This window comes from Pristiophorus japonicus, chromosome 13, assembly GCF_044704955.1.
Source record: "Pristiophorus japonicus isolate sPriJap1 chromosome 13, sPriJap1.hap1, whole genome shotgun sequence".
Classification (NCBI taxonomy): Eukaryota; Metazoa; Chordata; class Chondrichthyes; family Pristiophoridae; genus Pristiophorus; species Pristiophorus japonicus.
Genome location: NC_091989.1, coordinates 80,891,796 through 80,907,595, shown reverse-complemented (window position 1 = coordinate 80,907,595; position 15,800 = coordinate 80,891,796). Strand labels below are relative to the sequence as shown.

General features: G+C 48.8%; 1 protein-coding gene across 1 annotated transcript in view; it reads left to right on the top strand.

Moving 5' to 3' along the window:
• The window catches only part of LOC139278130 (dynein axonemal heavy chain 3-like), a 485,560-nt gene that overhangs the window by 216,842 nt on the left and 252,918 nt on the right, over positions 1 to 15,800 (top strand). The window contains exons 26-27 of the mRNA XM_070896786.1: positions 4,228 to 4,413; positions 5,295 to 5,351. Coding sequence (XP_070752887.1) covers positions 4,228 to 4,413; positions 5,295 to 5,351 — 243 coding nt within the window. The remainder of the gene's footprint in view (positions 1 to 4,227; positions 4,414 to 5,294; positions 5,352 to 15,800) is intronic.

The window sequence follows — 15,800 nt, the reverse complement described above, 5'->3', positions numbered from 1 at the left end:
TTAAATCCATTGTTCCTCAGAAAGCCCCAGGATTGGGTCTTGGTTCCAGGGCCATTCCTGATTGGCTTCTCCTCATACATGTGTCTGTCTGGAGGGCCGGTGCCATCCTTTGATTAGGTTAATGGCTTTCCAATTAACATCTTTACTGGTTTGGTGAGTTTCAAAGCCATGGAGACATGAACTTGGAGAAGGTATCCATTTTGTCTCTTCAAACTGCAGCCTTTCCATATAATCTACACTTTCAACATTTATACATACACAGAATCAATTATTATTAAACACTTTTATTCTTACAGTCATAGGGGACGTAACCTAATGTCTGTGCCAGTTTTTCAGATTTATGCAAGTTTGGCCAATTACATTTTTCCTGGGACGGTGTATGTGACCACTCCCAAAAAACCTTCTGGGCACTTAAGAAAAACCAGCGCACATTAAAAAATCGGCACAGAAAGACGCCATTGTTTTTATGTGAAGTTTTGGAGGGAGTCAAGAATACATTAAATATGTATCATGAAGCTTAATTTTTTCAAACTCAGAACGGAGAAAATGGAAGTCTAATGCAATTTTTAAATTTGGGATTTTTTTCAAAGTACCACGCCACCACTGAGCGTCTGCTCACCGTGCTCGAGGGTCAGAGTGTCAGCCGGCAGGGTCGCTCCCATGCCCGGACACGGGCTCGGCGCTCAGCTTCAAAAGAAGCCCAGGGGGTGGGGTGTTGGGAGGTCGGGGGGTGTGGAAAACAAACTGAAGGGATGGGAACCCTTAGACGATACAGCAGCTTCAAAAGAAGCATGGGTGGGAGGGGCGGTGTTTGCCAAACCCCTGTGTCTGGGCGAGAGAGCGATTCTGCCGCCCAACACTCGAGCCGGTGAGGAGATGTTCGGTCAGTGGTGGGCTGGTACTTTGAAAAAAATCTAAAGTTAAAGAATTGCATTAGACTTCGTTGCCCCAAATGTCTTCATTGAATGCCTAGCTTCCCGTTCTAAACAAGCCTCTTGCGCATGCACAGACCAGGGTGTGGTCCACACTAGGGCATCAACCTTAGGGAGAGAGAGAGGAAAGAAGCTTTAAGTCCTTTGTCCTGCTGTTTTGAGCTTCTTGCAAAGCTACAATTTAATTATGGGGGCAATACTGACAATGCCGTACCTCGTGCAAGCCTTCTGCATGTTGGTGCTCTGGAGGAGACGAGTGATTCGACATCATCGCATGAGGAACCTCAGAGCACGTAGGGTGATGGGCGGGAGGCCTTACCCACGTCGGGTATATCGAGACAGGCGTTCGTACCTGCACCTGAGTGAGGCAGACTGTGTGAGAAGGCTGCGTTTCCACAAAGAAGTTGTAACCGAGATCTGTGAATTAGTAAAAGCAGACCTGCAACCTAGAAGCATCAGGAGGATTGCTTTGTCAGTTGAAGTGAAGGTTACAACTGCTCTTTCATTCTATGCATCTGGATCATTCTAGGCTACAAATGGGGATGTGCGCGCCATTTCTCAGCATGCAACACATATCTGCATTCGGCAGGTGACTGCTGCACTATATGCCCAGAGGAATGACTACATAAAGCTCCCCATGATTGCCCAGGCTGTGAAAGAGCTGTGGACTTCTCCAGGATTGCTGCATTCCTAAAGGTACAGGGCTGCATTGATTGTACCCACATCGACTTGCGGACACCTTTGGAGGATTCCGAGATCTATAGAAAAGGCTTTCACTCCGTTAATGTGTACTCGTGTGTGACTACATGCATCGCACCATGTCAGTTGATGTGAGATACCCTTGAGGCACCCATGATGCACTCATCCTACGCGAGAGAGCTATATCTGCCATGTTTCAGCAGCAGCCAGAAGGGCAGAGCTGGCTTCTGGGAGACAAAGGGTACGACCTCGCCACCTGGCTCATGACGCCCCTACGCGTAACCCGGACGGAAGCTGACCGGGAATACAACATGTCGCACATTGTGACGTGCAGTATCATAGAGAGGACCATTGGCATCTTGTAACTGCGTTTCCGATGCCTTGACCATTCCGGAGGCTACTTGCAATACTCCCCTGAGATTGTCGTGTGCTGCATGCTGCACAACTTAGCCATCATGAGGCAGCAGCAGCTGGTAGTAGTAGACCCACCTGAGGTGAGAGTGGCTGATGATGAGGAGGAAGATGCAGATGATGAGGAGGAGGACGAGGAAGAGGAAGCCACGCAACTACCTGAACCCGGAGCACGACGGAGGAGGGCGGGCCGTCGTGCCCCTTTAAACGATTGCTCGAGCCTTGCGCCAGCAGCTCATCCGTGAATGATTTGCTGCCTGAAGGCTCAGCGGCAATTATTCCAAATGGACCATGTTTACTGTTTGGACATGTTCCATAATGTTGTGTTAATGGAACAAATAATGGAAATGATTCTTCTTTAATTCAAAAAGTTGTGTTAATAATGGAACAGATAATGGAAATGATTCAGTTATAATTTAAAATATATTTTATTAAAAAGTTTAACACTTGTTTGTACTTAACTTAACTTTAATAAAAATATTCTTGCTTCAAACTTTAAAGTTTTCAGTTAAAATCACTTACAAAATTTTAAGATCACTGACAGTGCATCAACTACCTATAACATTCCCCCTCTCATGTGCACCAACATTGTATCCGCTGCCTGCAACATTCCCTCCCTCATGTTCCCGGATAGTGTTCCCATTTCTCGTGAGAGTGTTGTTACTTTTCCCGACAGCCCCGATACCTCATCACCCACCCCACTGATGGTGTCCAGGAGTGATCGGGTAAGGTCAATGCTCTCCGCACTCATTGCCATCATCTGAACCACATCTGTTAGATCCTACACCTCAGGAGAGCACTGTCGAGCTCTCCTTCCCCTCCTCACCCTGGGTGAGCCTCGCTGCATCCCACTGGGACCTGCAGCCTCGGATGGTGGGGCCATGGGTGTGCCTCGCTGCACCCCACTGGAATCCCCAGCCTTGGTCTGTGAGAAACCATGGAATGTCCCAACACTCGACCACTCAGGGAAGGGGCTGGGCACCTCAATGAGTGGCACCTGCAGCTCCTCCAGAGTGAGTACAACAGTGGGGGCTTCATCCATCCTCTCCCCCTCCCCCTCCCACTCACCCCCACGTTCTTGGTCTGGAAGGTGGGATTGGAAGATGTTCTCCTCTTCAGGCTCGTCCGTGTCTGAATCTTCTTCTGTATCAGCTTCAGCCTCGTCAGGGTTGGCTTCAAGTTCTGCAAAATATAACAGAACAGACAAATGGTTAGTAGCAGAGGAGGGGGCAGTCACGGAAAAAAATTATTTTTTTCCCGCGCATGCGCAGAAGGGGTGCATCGTTTTTTTCAGCACAGACCTTAGGCTCCACCCCCCAAAGCTAAAGGATAGGCTGTACGGCGCCAATTTCAAAAAATAGAACGGGGAAACTTGCTATTTTTTTTGAGTAGTCGGGGCCAAAAAAAACGGTCGTAATTCTTGCAATACGCAAAAAAACGGCATTGGGGAAAATTGAGCATTATGATTCTAATCGCTACCAGTTATTAACAGGCCCAGTGAAATCACCCTCTCCAGTGCTGTTCCCTCCCCTCACCTCCCCTCATTCTGCCCACCCTACCCACACAGGTGCATTGAAGGAATAAAACCACGTTTTCTGTTGCTCGCTGGTTCATTGTTTTTATTTATGTTTGGCAAAATTATGTAGTTTTACATTCGGAGCGAAGACATGCCAGCTCTTGGTACAATAGAATTATAGAAGTTTACAGCACGGAAGGAGGCCATTTCGGCCCATTGTGTCCGCGCCAGCCGTCAAAGAGCTACCCAGCCTAATCCCACTTTCCAGCTCTAGGTCCGTAGCCCTGTAGGTTACGGCACTTCAAGTGCACATCCAAATACTTTTTAAATGTGGTGAAGGTTTCTGCCTCTATCACACTTTCAGGCAGTGAGTTCCAGACCCTCACCACCCTCTTGGTGAAAACATTTCTCCTCACATCCCCAATAATCTGATTTTTTTTTAATGCACATATATGTACTAAACTCTATATTCTGCTAACTGATCTGATTCGTAGGTAATAGGTAAACCCCAGAGGTGGAGAGCTGTGGGAACTATAGATCCACAGTCACCTGCTGGAACACATCGAACCTTGTTTGATTTGCTGAACAATGAGGCAGGTAGACAGGACGGTCTCACTCCGTCAAACCTTCGCGGTCAGCGATTTCACCGAGTGACTTCTTGTGTTGCAGCTTTGCTGAAGATCTTGTCGACAACGGTGAGGAGATTTTTCAGGCTTTGAAAGCAATGGATAAAAAGTGCTTCTCAGCCACGATACAGAAAGAAACGGAGGAGATCACCAACACACTGGTCGCCTTTGCCTTCTTTTCAATAGTCTGGTCCATTGGTGGTATTCTCCACACTTCATCGAAGCAAAGGTAATAAACACTGCTGGGCTGCAACATTAATCACAGAGCCTCAGCCCCTAAGCTTGGCTATTGTAGAACATGTCAGTGGACTTGAAACAAAGACGTCTCAAAGTGCTTTGCAGCCAATGAAGCACTTTTGAAGTGTAGTCACTGTTGTAATGTGGGAAACACAGTGGCTAACTTGCACACAGCAAGCTCCCACAAACAGAAATGTGATAATGACCAGATAATCTATTTTTGTTCTGTTGACTGAGGGATAAATATTGGCCAGGACACCAGGGATAACTCCCCTGCTCTTCTTCGAAATAGTGCCGTGGGATCTTTTACGTCCACCTGAGAGAGCAGACAGGGCCTCGGTTTAATGTCTCATCCAAAAGATGGCACCTCCGACACTCCCTCAGTCTAGATTTTTGTGCTCAAGTTCCTGGAGTAGGACTGAACCCTTGGTCTTCTGACACAGAAGCAAGTGTGCTGCCCACTGAGCCACAGCTGACATCAGTTATGGATCGGGGTTGATGATAAAGATGGTTATAATTTTAGATTACTGGCACAGCTGTCATTAATCCTCGATTGTTTCAGTGTGAATACATCTCTGGCTGCTGATCTCATCACACTTTAACCTAAAACCAACACATTTAACCTTTTAACGTGGGTTGGTTGCTGGGAATGGTTCATATATTCCCAAGTATCCTCGGTGAAATGATGGCTGTGTAGGCACTTCATGGAACTCTTTTAAAAATTTGACCATTTAAGTGGGATCTGGCTGAAAAAAACCGAGAGGACTGGAAAAAAAAAAGGCATCTTTAAATGTAATTACAAAAGATTAGTCCTGAAATGCTTTCTGAAATCAAGCGTGTTTTAATCTACTTTGGTTTCTGTACTTGCTTTAGGTGGATAATCGTGCAGCTCATTACAACATTGCCTAAGATGCGGGTGGCTGTGTTATAGTTTGTAGAATTGAATTATATTGTACTCGTCAATTACTTCATTGTAAGAGTTCTGTCTCTTATCGAAGGGAAAGATAATATCAACTTATCAGCCAGACAGCAGCAACAGTAAGATTGGTCAAAGAATTACACTGGATTACATCGGATATACAGCACAGAAACAGGCCATTCTGCCCAACCAGTCCATGTCGGTGTTTATGCTGCACTCGAGCCTCCTCCCGTCTTTCCTCATCTAACTCTATCCACATAACCCTCTATTCCCTTCTCCCTCATATGCTTGTCTAACCTCCCCTTTAATGCATCGATACTGTTCACTTCAACCACTCCCTGTGGCAGTGAGTTCCACATTCTCACCCCCCCCAGGTATAGAAGTTTCTTCTCAATTCCCTATTGGATTTCTTGGTGACTATCTTATATTGATGGCCTCTAGTTATGCTCTTCCCCACAAGTGGAAACACTCTCTCTGTATCCACTCTATCAAAACCTTTCATAAATTTAAAGACCTCTATTAGGTCACCCATCAGTCTTCTCTTTTTAAGGGAAGAGACCCAGCCTGTTCATCCTTTCCTGATAGCTATAACCTTGCAGTTCTGCTATCATCCTTGTAAATCTTCTTTGAAGAATCTCCAGTGCCTCTATATCCTTTTTATAATATGGCGACCAGAACTGTACGCAGTACTCTGTGTGGTCTAACCAAGGTTCGATACAGGTTAAGCATAACTTCCCTACTTTTCAATTCTATCCTTCCAGGAATAAACCCGAGTGCTTGGTTTGCTTTTTCATGGCCTTGCTAACCGTGTTGTTTCAGCTCTTGTAGATCCCTCTGCCTCCCCCCCCACCACCGGGTCTTACCAGTTTAAAGCCTTTGCCACCTTCCAGTTTACCCTTTCCGCTGGGACACTGGTCAAGTCTAGCACGGCCTGTCGGTACAGCTCTTTCCTGTCTCAGTACTGGTGAGAGTGTCCCACGAAAAGGAACCCCACTTTCCCACATCAGCCCTTAAGCCAAGTGTTAACACTCTTGGGGAACAAAATTGGCCACCTCCCGAAACGAGTCGCACCTACCGCTCTTGAAGTGTTCCACTACCACAATGCACGGGGCGGCCAATCGGCAGAAATTCAGCCCTTCGTGATTTTTTTTTTGGAGCGGGGCGGAAATGGTCTTATCATCGGGGCAGAGGTCGGGGTGGAGGTGGGGGCGGGGCGGAGGGCAGAGGGTGGGGGCGGGGCGGAGGTGCGGGGCGGAGGTGGGGGTGGGGCGGAGGTGGGGGCGGGGTGGAGTGATCGACACTCCAAGTCATCAGCACCTACTGATGATGTCATCACGCTGATGAGTCACAACGTCTCTCCCCTTCAGTTAAAGGGGAGGGCCGCTGCGTACTCTGCAGCCACTTCAGTGGCACCAGGAGGGATTCAGCTGGGCCAGCAGCTTGGCACCCAAGAGGGGGTACCAGGCTGCCTGTTGGCGGCCCAGCTGAACCGAGGGACATAATTATCGGCCCGACCTGGCAGTCGACCGACAGAAAAAAAAACATGATGTTGCCGGCAGTGCGCTCTCCCCTTTAACGGCGGCCGTGCTGCCCGGCCACAGAGAGTTTACCGGCAGCAAAAGCTATCAATGGCACCCACCGGTGGTGCGCCGCTCCCACCGGGAAATTTTCAATAGGGGCAAATTCCCGCGGGGCAATTTTGGGAAGGGGTCACCGTTGGTCGGTAAGGGTTGGCGCGTGCACACCATGGCGGGAAAACGACCGGAGAGGTCCGCTACACTGCTCCAAACCTGAGCAAGGGCAATTCCTAAAGTGGCGGCCCCTCTGTGGAGACTCGGCGGCCTCGGGCCATATAGAAAGTGTAGTGTTCCTAACACAGGTCAGACTGCACACAGGGAGGTTAAAGTAACAGTGACCTCAGTCTTTATTAAGACACTCCAGAGTGAGGAACAGGCCTTAGGGGCAGGCTTAGTGCTCCCAAGGGATGCTGGGATCCCTTGCAACTTCAGGGGATACGCTCCCTGGTGGCGGAACATGGGAGTGCATGCTTTACAGATACACAACATCGCTCCCCCGCCAAAGTCAAAGTGAAAACTATTTACAAGGTGAGGCGGTCGGGAGCTTTTTTTTCCCCTGGTGGACCGCCTCGGTACAAATGTCTGTTATGGTGTGTTGGCTGTGCCCTCGCTGGGCTGGCGTGTTGTTGGCCATGCAGGGCTGCTGGGTGAGCCTGGCCTTACTGGGCTGTTGGGCGTGATGTCGTTGATCCTTTGGGTGTGTGTTGTGGGCTCGTAAAAGGTGGTGTCTGCTGTGGGTTGTTCAGGGCAGTCTGTGAACCGCAGCCTCGTTTGGTCCAGGTGCTTTCTGCAAATTTGTCCATTGTCTAGTTTGACGACAAACACCCTACTCCCTTCTTTAGCTATCACTGTGCCCGTGATCCACTTGGGACCATGTCCATAGTTTAGCACATACACAGGTTCATTCAGATCAATTTCCCGTGACACAGTGGCGCAACCATCGTTTACATTTTGTTGCTGCCGCCTGCTCTCTACCTGATCATGCAGGTTGGGGTGAACCAGCGAGAGTCTGGTTTTAAGTGTCCTTTTCATGAGTAGCTCAGCTGGGGGCACCCTTATGAGCGAGTGGGGTCTCGTGCGGTAGCTGAGCAGTACTCGGGACAGGCAGGTTTGGAGTGAGCCTTCTGTGACTCGATTAAGGCTCTGCCTGCCCATTGGAGGCTGGATTAAACGGGGCCGAGGTGACATGTTTGATCCCATTGCCGGGTCATGAATTGTTTAAATTCGGCACTGGTGAAACATGGCCCGTTGTCACTGACCAGTATGTCAGGCAGGCCGTGGGTGGCAAACATGGCCCTCAGGCTTTCAATGGTGGTGAGGGTGGTGCTTACCGACATTATTTCACATTCAATCCATTTTGAAAAAGCATCCACCACCACCAGGAACATTTTACCTAGAAACGGGCCCACATAGTCGACATGGATCCTCGACCATGGTCTGGAGGGCCAGGACCACAAACTTAGTGGTGCCTCTCTGGGCATGTTGCTCAACTGAGCACACATGCTGCATTGCCGTAAACAGGACTCTAAGTCAGAGTCGATAACGGGCCACCACACGTGGGATCTGGCTATCACTTTCATCATTACTATACCCGGGTGTGTACTGTGGAGATCCGAGATGAACGCCTCCCTGCCCTTTTTGGGTAGCACGACGTGGTTACCCCACAACAGGCAGTCTGCCTGAATGGTCAGCTCGACGTTTCGCCGCTGGAACGGATTGATTAGTTCTTGCATTTCAATGGGGATGCTGGCCCAACTCCCATGCAATACACAGTTTTTTACGAGGGACAACAGAGGATCTTGACTGGTCCAAGTTCTAAACTGGCGGGCCGTGACAGGTGATTTATCATTTTCAAATGTTTCCATGACCATCAACAAGTCTGCGGGCTGCGCCACCATCAACAAGTTTGCAGGCTGCGCCATTTCCACCCCCATGGTGGGCAATGGTAGCCGACTGAGAACATCCGCACAGTTCTCGGTGCTTGGCCTGTGGCGAATGGTATCGTCATACGCTGATAGCGCGAGCGCCCACCTTTTGTATGTGGGCTGAGGCATTAGTATTTATCCCATTGTTTTCAGTGAACAGGGATGTGAGGGGCTTGTTATCGGTTTCCAGCTCAAATTTGAAGCCAAACAGGTACTGATGCATTTTCTTTACCCTGAACACACACGCTAATGCCTCTTCTCAATCATGCTGTAGGCCCTCTCGGCCTTAGACAAGCTCCTGGAAGCATAGGCGACTGGTTGCAACTTCCCCGCAATGTTAGCTTGTTGTAATACACACCCGACTCCATACGATGATGCATCACATGCTGGCACGAGTCTTTTACACGGGTTATACAATACAAGCAACTTGTTGGAGCATAAAATGTTTCTGGCTTTCTCAAAAGCAATTACTTGTTTTTTTTCCCCATACCCAGTTCTCACCTTTACGCAATAACACATGCAGTGTCTCTAAGAGAGTGCTTAACCCCGGTAGGAAGTTACAAAAATAGTTGAGTCCCAGGAACGACCGCAGCTCCGTATCGTTCTGTGGCCTGGGCGCGTTCCTGATAGCCTTTGTTTTGGCATCTGTGGGCTGAATGCCGTCCGCCGCGATCTTTCTCCCCAAAAACTCCACTTCTGTTGCCATGAAGACCTCCTCCAGGTTTTGCAGGTGCTCAACGGTGTCCCAACTCGTGACCAATATGTCATCCTGAAAAACCATCGTGCGTGGTACCGACTTGAGTAGGCTCTCCATGTTTCTCTGTTAAATCACTGCAGCCGACCAAATTCCAAAGTGGCATCTGTTGTAGATGAACAGTCCCTTGTGCGTGTTGATGCAGGTGAGGCCCTTCGAAGACTCCTCCAGCTCCTGCGTCATGTAGGCCGAAGTCAGGTCGAGCTTGGTGAATGTTTTGCCTCCTGCCAGCGTAGCAAATAGGTCGTCTGCCTTAGGTAGCGGATATTGGTTCTGTAGCGAGAAACAATTAATAGCTACTTTAGAATCGCCGCAAATCCTGACCGTGCCATCACTTTTGAGTACTGGAACAATCGGACTGGCCCACTCGCTGAATTTCACTGGGGAGATGATGACCTTGCATTGCAACCTGTCTAGCTCGATTTCCATTCTCTCCCTCATCATGTGAGGTACCGCTCGCGCCTTGTGGTGAATGGGTTGTGCCTCTGTGACCAAGTGGATCTGCACCTTCGCCTCGGAAAAGTTTCCAATGTCTGGCTCAAAAAGGGAAGGAAATTTGTTAAGAACCTGGGTACATGAGGCCTCATCGAAATGTGATAGCACTCGGATGTCATCCCAGTTCCAGCGGATTTTGCCCAGCCAGCTCCTTCCAAGCAGTGTGGGGCCATCGCCCGGGACAATCCAGGGTGGCAGTTCGTGCACCGAGTCCTCATAGGTGACCTTGACCATGTCACTGCCAAGGACAGTGATAAGCTCTTTGGTGTACATTCTCAGTTTTGTGTGGATGGACTCAGGGCTGGTCTGAATGCCTTGTTGCACCACAGTCTCTCAAACACCTTTTTACTCATGATGGATTAGCTAGCGCCAGTGTCCAGTTCCATGGCTATGGGTAAGCCATTCAATTTTACATTTAGCATTATAGGTGGACATTTCGTCTCAAATGTGTGCACCCCGTGTACTTCAGCATCTGCCTCCTCTCTCTGAGGCTTGAAATTGCTTTGATCCACCATGGATCAATCTTCCTCTGCCACGTGGTGGTTTCAGGTTTTGCAGAGCTTGCAGCTCATCTGCAAGCTCGTTGGAGGTGCCCCATTGTTCCACAGCTCTTGCAAACATACCATTTGAAGCGGCATGAATAGGCTGAATGGAAGCCTCCATAACACCAACAAGGTGTGAATTGTCTTGCATTCATCCTTTGTTGGGGACTCAGTCATCTGGTTCACCTGAGGCCTGCTGGCAGTTGCAGACTCGTGGTTTCTGCCCTGTACATTTCTGCTCGCCAACACAGTTCCAGTTAATTTATGAACATTGCTAGCACTTGTGTGCTGAGAGATTTGTTTGGTGTTATCACTGGTGGACATAAACGCCTGTGCTATTGCAATGGCCTTACTGAGGGTCGGTATCTCTACAGTCAAAAGTTTTCATGGGATGGTCTCATGGCCAATGCCCAGTACAAAAAAGTCTCTGAGCATTTGCTCCAGGTAGCCATCAAACTCACATTGTCCTGCAAGTCGCCTTAGCTCAGCGACGTAGCTCGCCACTTCCTGACCTTCAGATCGCTGGCACATGTAGAACCGATACCTTGCCATCAGCACGCTCTCCCTTGGGTTAAGATGCTCCCGAACCAGTGTACACAGCTCCTCATACAACTTATCTGTGAGTTTCACCGGAGCCAGAAGATTCTTCATGAGGCTGTAGGTCGGTGTCCCGCAGACCGTGAGGAAGACCGCCCTCCTTTTTGCAGCGCTTCCTTCTCCATCCAGTTCGTTGGCTACAAAGTACTGGTCTAGCCATTCGACATAGGCTTCCCAGTCCTCACCCTCTGAGAACTTCTCCAGGATGCCCACAGTTTGCTGCATCTTTGCGTTGGATTCGTATACTCGTCGCCAGTTGTTGTGTTCCTAACACAGATGAGACTGCACACAGGGAGGTTAAAGTAACAGTGACCTCAGTCTTTATTAAGACACTCCAGAGTGAGGAACAGGCCTTAGGGGCCGGCTTATATACAGTGCTCCCAAGGGATGCTGGGATCCCTTGGGACTTCGGGGGATGCGCTCCCTGGTGGCAGAACATGGGAGTGCATGCTTTACAGATACACAACAGAAAGAGGCAATTTAGGCCCCGTGTTTGTTTTTATGCTAATTTGCACATGGCTCAGACAATAATCCAGAGATTATTACCTTCGAGGTCCTGCGTTTTAATTTAACTCCTAACTCCTGACAGCAGGACCTCCTCCCATTTCCTACCCAGGTTGTTTGATCCGGCATGGACCACGACAACTGGATTTACCCCCTCCCTATCCCAATTCCTCTCCAGCCGCCCCCAGCTATCACTAAGGTGCGTGGACGTTCGGTCCCCTGCAGGCCGCTCGGCTGCTGTCACTGCCGGAAGTTACTGCGCGGCAAATTTAAAGGGACCGCACACGGAACTTCAACAAATCAGGGGAAACAGTGTCCTTTGAGACTCTTGAAATGACCCCCGCCCATCCCAAGGAGTTTGGACGCCAGTGGGAATGCTGAAGGTTCCACCCAGCAACTGCTCACTGCCCGCCGAGACCAGGAAGCGGTTTGATAACATTCGCAGCAGGGCAGCTATCATCAGAGGTTAGCAGGAAATGGGCCTCTGGCCCAGAGTGGAACCAGACAGGTGAGCACCAGTGATGTTCACACAGGACACAAACATCATATGAGGAGAGACTGGATCAATTGGGCCTTTATTCACTGGAGTTTAGAAGGATGAGAGGGGATCTCATATAAACATATAAGATTCTGACGGGACTGGGCAGGTTAGATGCGGGAAGAATGTTCCCGATGTTGGGGAAGTCCAGAACCAGGGAACACAGTCTTAGGATAAGGGGTAGGCCATTTAGGACTGAGATGAGGAGAAACTTCTTCACTCAGAGAGTTGTTAACCTGTGGAATTCCCTACCGCAGAGAGTTGTTGATGCCAGTTCATTGGATTATATTCAAGAGGGAGTTAGATATGGCTCTTATGGTTAAGAAGATCAAGGAGTATGGAGAGAAAGCAGGAAAGGGGTACTGAAGGAGTGATCAGCCATGATCTTATTGAATGGCAGTGCAGGCTCGAAGGGCCGAATGGCCTAATCCTGCACCTATTTTTCTATTTTTCTATGTTTCTATCAGCCAGAGGAAAGGAAACGTACTGACGTGTCGTGAACTAGACTGAGCTTGAAGTACTGACCAAGGTGACAGTAATATTCACCTCCTGTGTAGGCCCCCAATCCATAAGCAAGTCTGGAAGCCTCTAATGAGATGTCCAGCCAGCCCCACTCTGTGTCAAGCACCTGTGGAAGGTATTAGGAGCCCGCGGGGTTTTCCAAGAACACCAAGCTAAGTATAATAAACTCACATGCAAAGGCACCAGTGGCAGCCTCAGGTCCTGAAGTTGCTGGCCTGGATGTTTGGAGTGGGTGAGAGAAGCCTAATTGGATGTACCTGCCATTGACCCCAAATCTTTTTTCTTGGAGGTTACTGGATAAGAATAGTCTGCAATGAGTCTGCAATAAGGGTTGGCCTTCTTCATGCCTTGTGTTATCTGTCATCCGGTTTTTATATGCAAACAAAGCTCACACTCTACCTGTAGAGTAACCAACTATCATCTAACCCTGCCCTCTCTGCACAGAACGATCCAATATCCATACTCCACAGCACAGTAACATCACACATTCAGCAGTACTCCATCCTGCACAGCACCGAGCCAGGCAGCCACACTTCCAGTCCTAGAGTACTCAGGACAGGGAGGAGGCAGAACTTCTACTCACCGAAAGTAGTTTGGAGGAATAAAGACCTTGCATTTATATAGCGCCTTTCATGACCACCGATGTCTCAAAGCGCTTTTACAGCCAATGAAGTACTTTTGGAGTGTAGTCACTGTTGTAATGTGGGAAACGCGGCAGCCAATTTGCGCACAGTGAGCACCCACAAACAGCAACGTGCTAATGACCAGATAATCTGTTTTTGTTATGTTGGTTGAGGGATAAATATTGGCCAGGACACCGGGGATAACTCCGCTGCTCTTCTTCCAAAAAGTGCCATGGGATCTTTTACATCCACCTGAGAGGGCAGATGGGGCCTCGGTTTAACGTCACATCCAAAAGGCAGTGCCCTCCGGCAGTGCAGCACTCCCTCAGCTCTGCACTGGAGTGTCACCCTACATTTATGCGCTCAAGTCCCACAACCTTCCGACTCAGAAGTGAGTGTGCTACCCACTGAGCCACAGCTGACATGGTGCAGAGAGGCCACTTAAGGTTTGCAGAGATCCTAGGCCCGAGGCCCAAACAGAGAAAGTAGTGGAGCACAGGGTTAGGGGCACTGTGTGCGCGAAGGTGCGAGCAAGGTTCAGCAGGACGGGTACATCCATCGATATGCTGATGGAAGGAGTGCAGCTGAGGGGTTGACTCCATGGTGCTCTGACTGCTGCTGTGATTCAGTTGGCATCTGCAGGCCTGCAATTTTGAAAGTTGCGACCATGAAACCTGCCATCTTGTCATAAAAGCCCACTCGGTTCCCTCATGTCCTCCAGCGACACCCAGTCTGGCCGACACATGACCTTAGGCTCACACTATGTGGTTGACTCCTTCTACCCTCTGAAGTGGCCTGACAAGCACTCAGGGCAAGTAGGGGCAGGCAATCAATGTGGCCTTGCCAGGGTCACCCACGTCCTATGTGTGGTCAGTGTGATGTTACTTCACTTAACTATGGCTGGTCACTGCAGATGAAAGAAAGACTTGCATTTCTATAATTCCTTTCACAACCTCAGGGCATCCCAAAGCGCTTCACACCCAATGAAGTACTTTTGGAGTGTAGTCACTGTTGTAATGTAGGAAATGCGGAAGCCAATTTGCGCACAGCAAGCTCCAACATACAACAAAGTGATAATGTCCAGATAATCTATTTTAGCAGTGTTGTTTGAGAGAGTGTCATCCTGGATTATGTCTCAACTGTGACTCAGTGGGTAGCAGTCTCGCCTCTGAGTCAGAAGGTTGTGGGTTCAAGTCCCACTCCAGAGACTTGAGCACAAAGATCTAGGCTGACACTCCAATGCAGTCCTGAGGGAGTGCTGCACTGTCGGAGGTGCCATCTTTCGGATGAGATGTGAAAGATGCTATGGCACTATTTCGAAAAAGAGCAGGGAGTTATCCCTGGTGTCCTTGCCAATATTTATAAATCAACATAATAAAAATAACAGGTTTTCTGGTTGTTATCACATTGCTGTTTGTGGGAGCTTGCTGTGAGCAATCGGCTGCAGTGTTTCTTACAATACAGCAGTGACTACACTCCAAAAAGTACTTCATTGGCTGTAAAGTGCTTGGGATGTGCTGAGGTCGTGGAAGATACTGTAGAAATACAAGTCTTTTATCAAATCTCTGGAGTGGAGCTTGAATCCACAACATCTGATGAGATTGCTACCACTGAGCCAAGGCTGGCACTGTGTGGACGAAGATTGGCGTTTAATTTCTACACTCTAAATCACTTTACCTCTCAGTTATTCTGATGCTCAGCAGGTAGAGGTTGATCTGTGACTGCGATTCATTTCCCAAGCTGGTGATAATGACACATCTCACACAATGAACCTTCAGACATTATGCAGAGTATGAGAGGCACTGAGGGCTGGCGATAGTGTTGCTTCTCAAAGTTATAATTAATGCTGTCTGCCGTTCTCCAATGAATGCTGGATATAACTTCGACTCAGCCACCATCTCCATCGACTGAATGAGCACTGTTCTTCACACAGGAATTGTTTCTGGAGTCAGCAGCTTTAGTATCCTCGTCATCAGCTTTCTCGCATGATCTTTAAAGATTTCACCCAAATTTAATATAGTATGAGGGGATGAGAGTGAGTATCCGGAGATTAATAGCCCTTTGCTGTCAGATAAGCAGACGTCTCATCTCCCAAAGTAAGCAAACGTGATTCCCAAAACATTTTGCTCCTGGAATTAAATTTGTGACAAGTTTATTAATTACATTAATTGATCCATTATGTACTACAAGGACTAGCTTTAATTGGTGGTACTTTTCTTTTTCCAGATGCTATATTTTCAAAGATGGAGACATCAGGGTCGGTGGGATGGATCGAGGGGATGGGTCGGGGGGTTCGGGGGATGGGTCGGGGAATGGGTTGGGGGGATGGGTCGAGGGGATGGGTCGGGGGGTTCGGGGGATGGGTCGGGGAATGGGTTGGGGG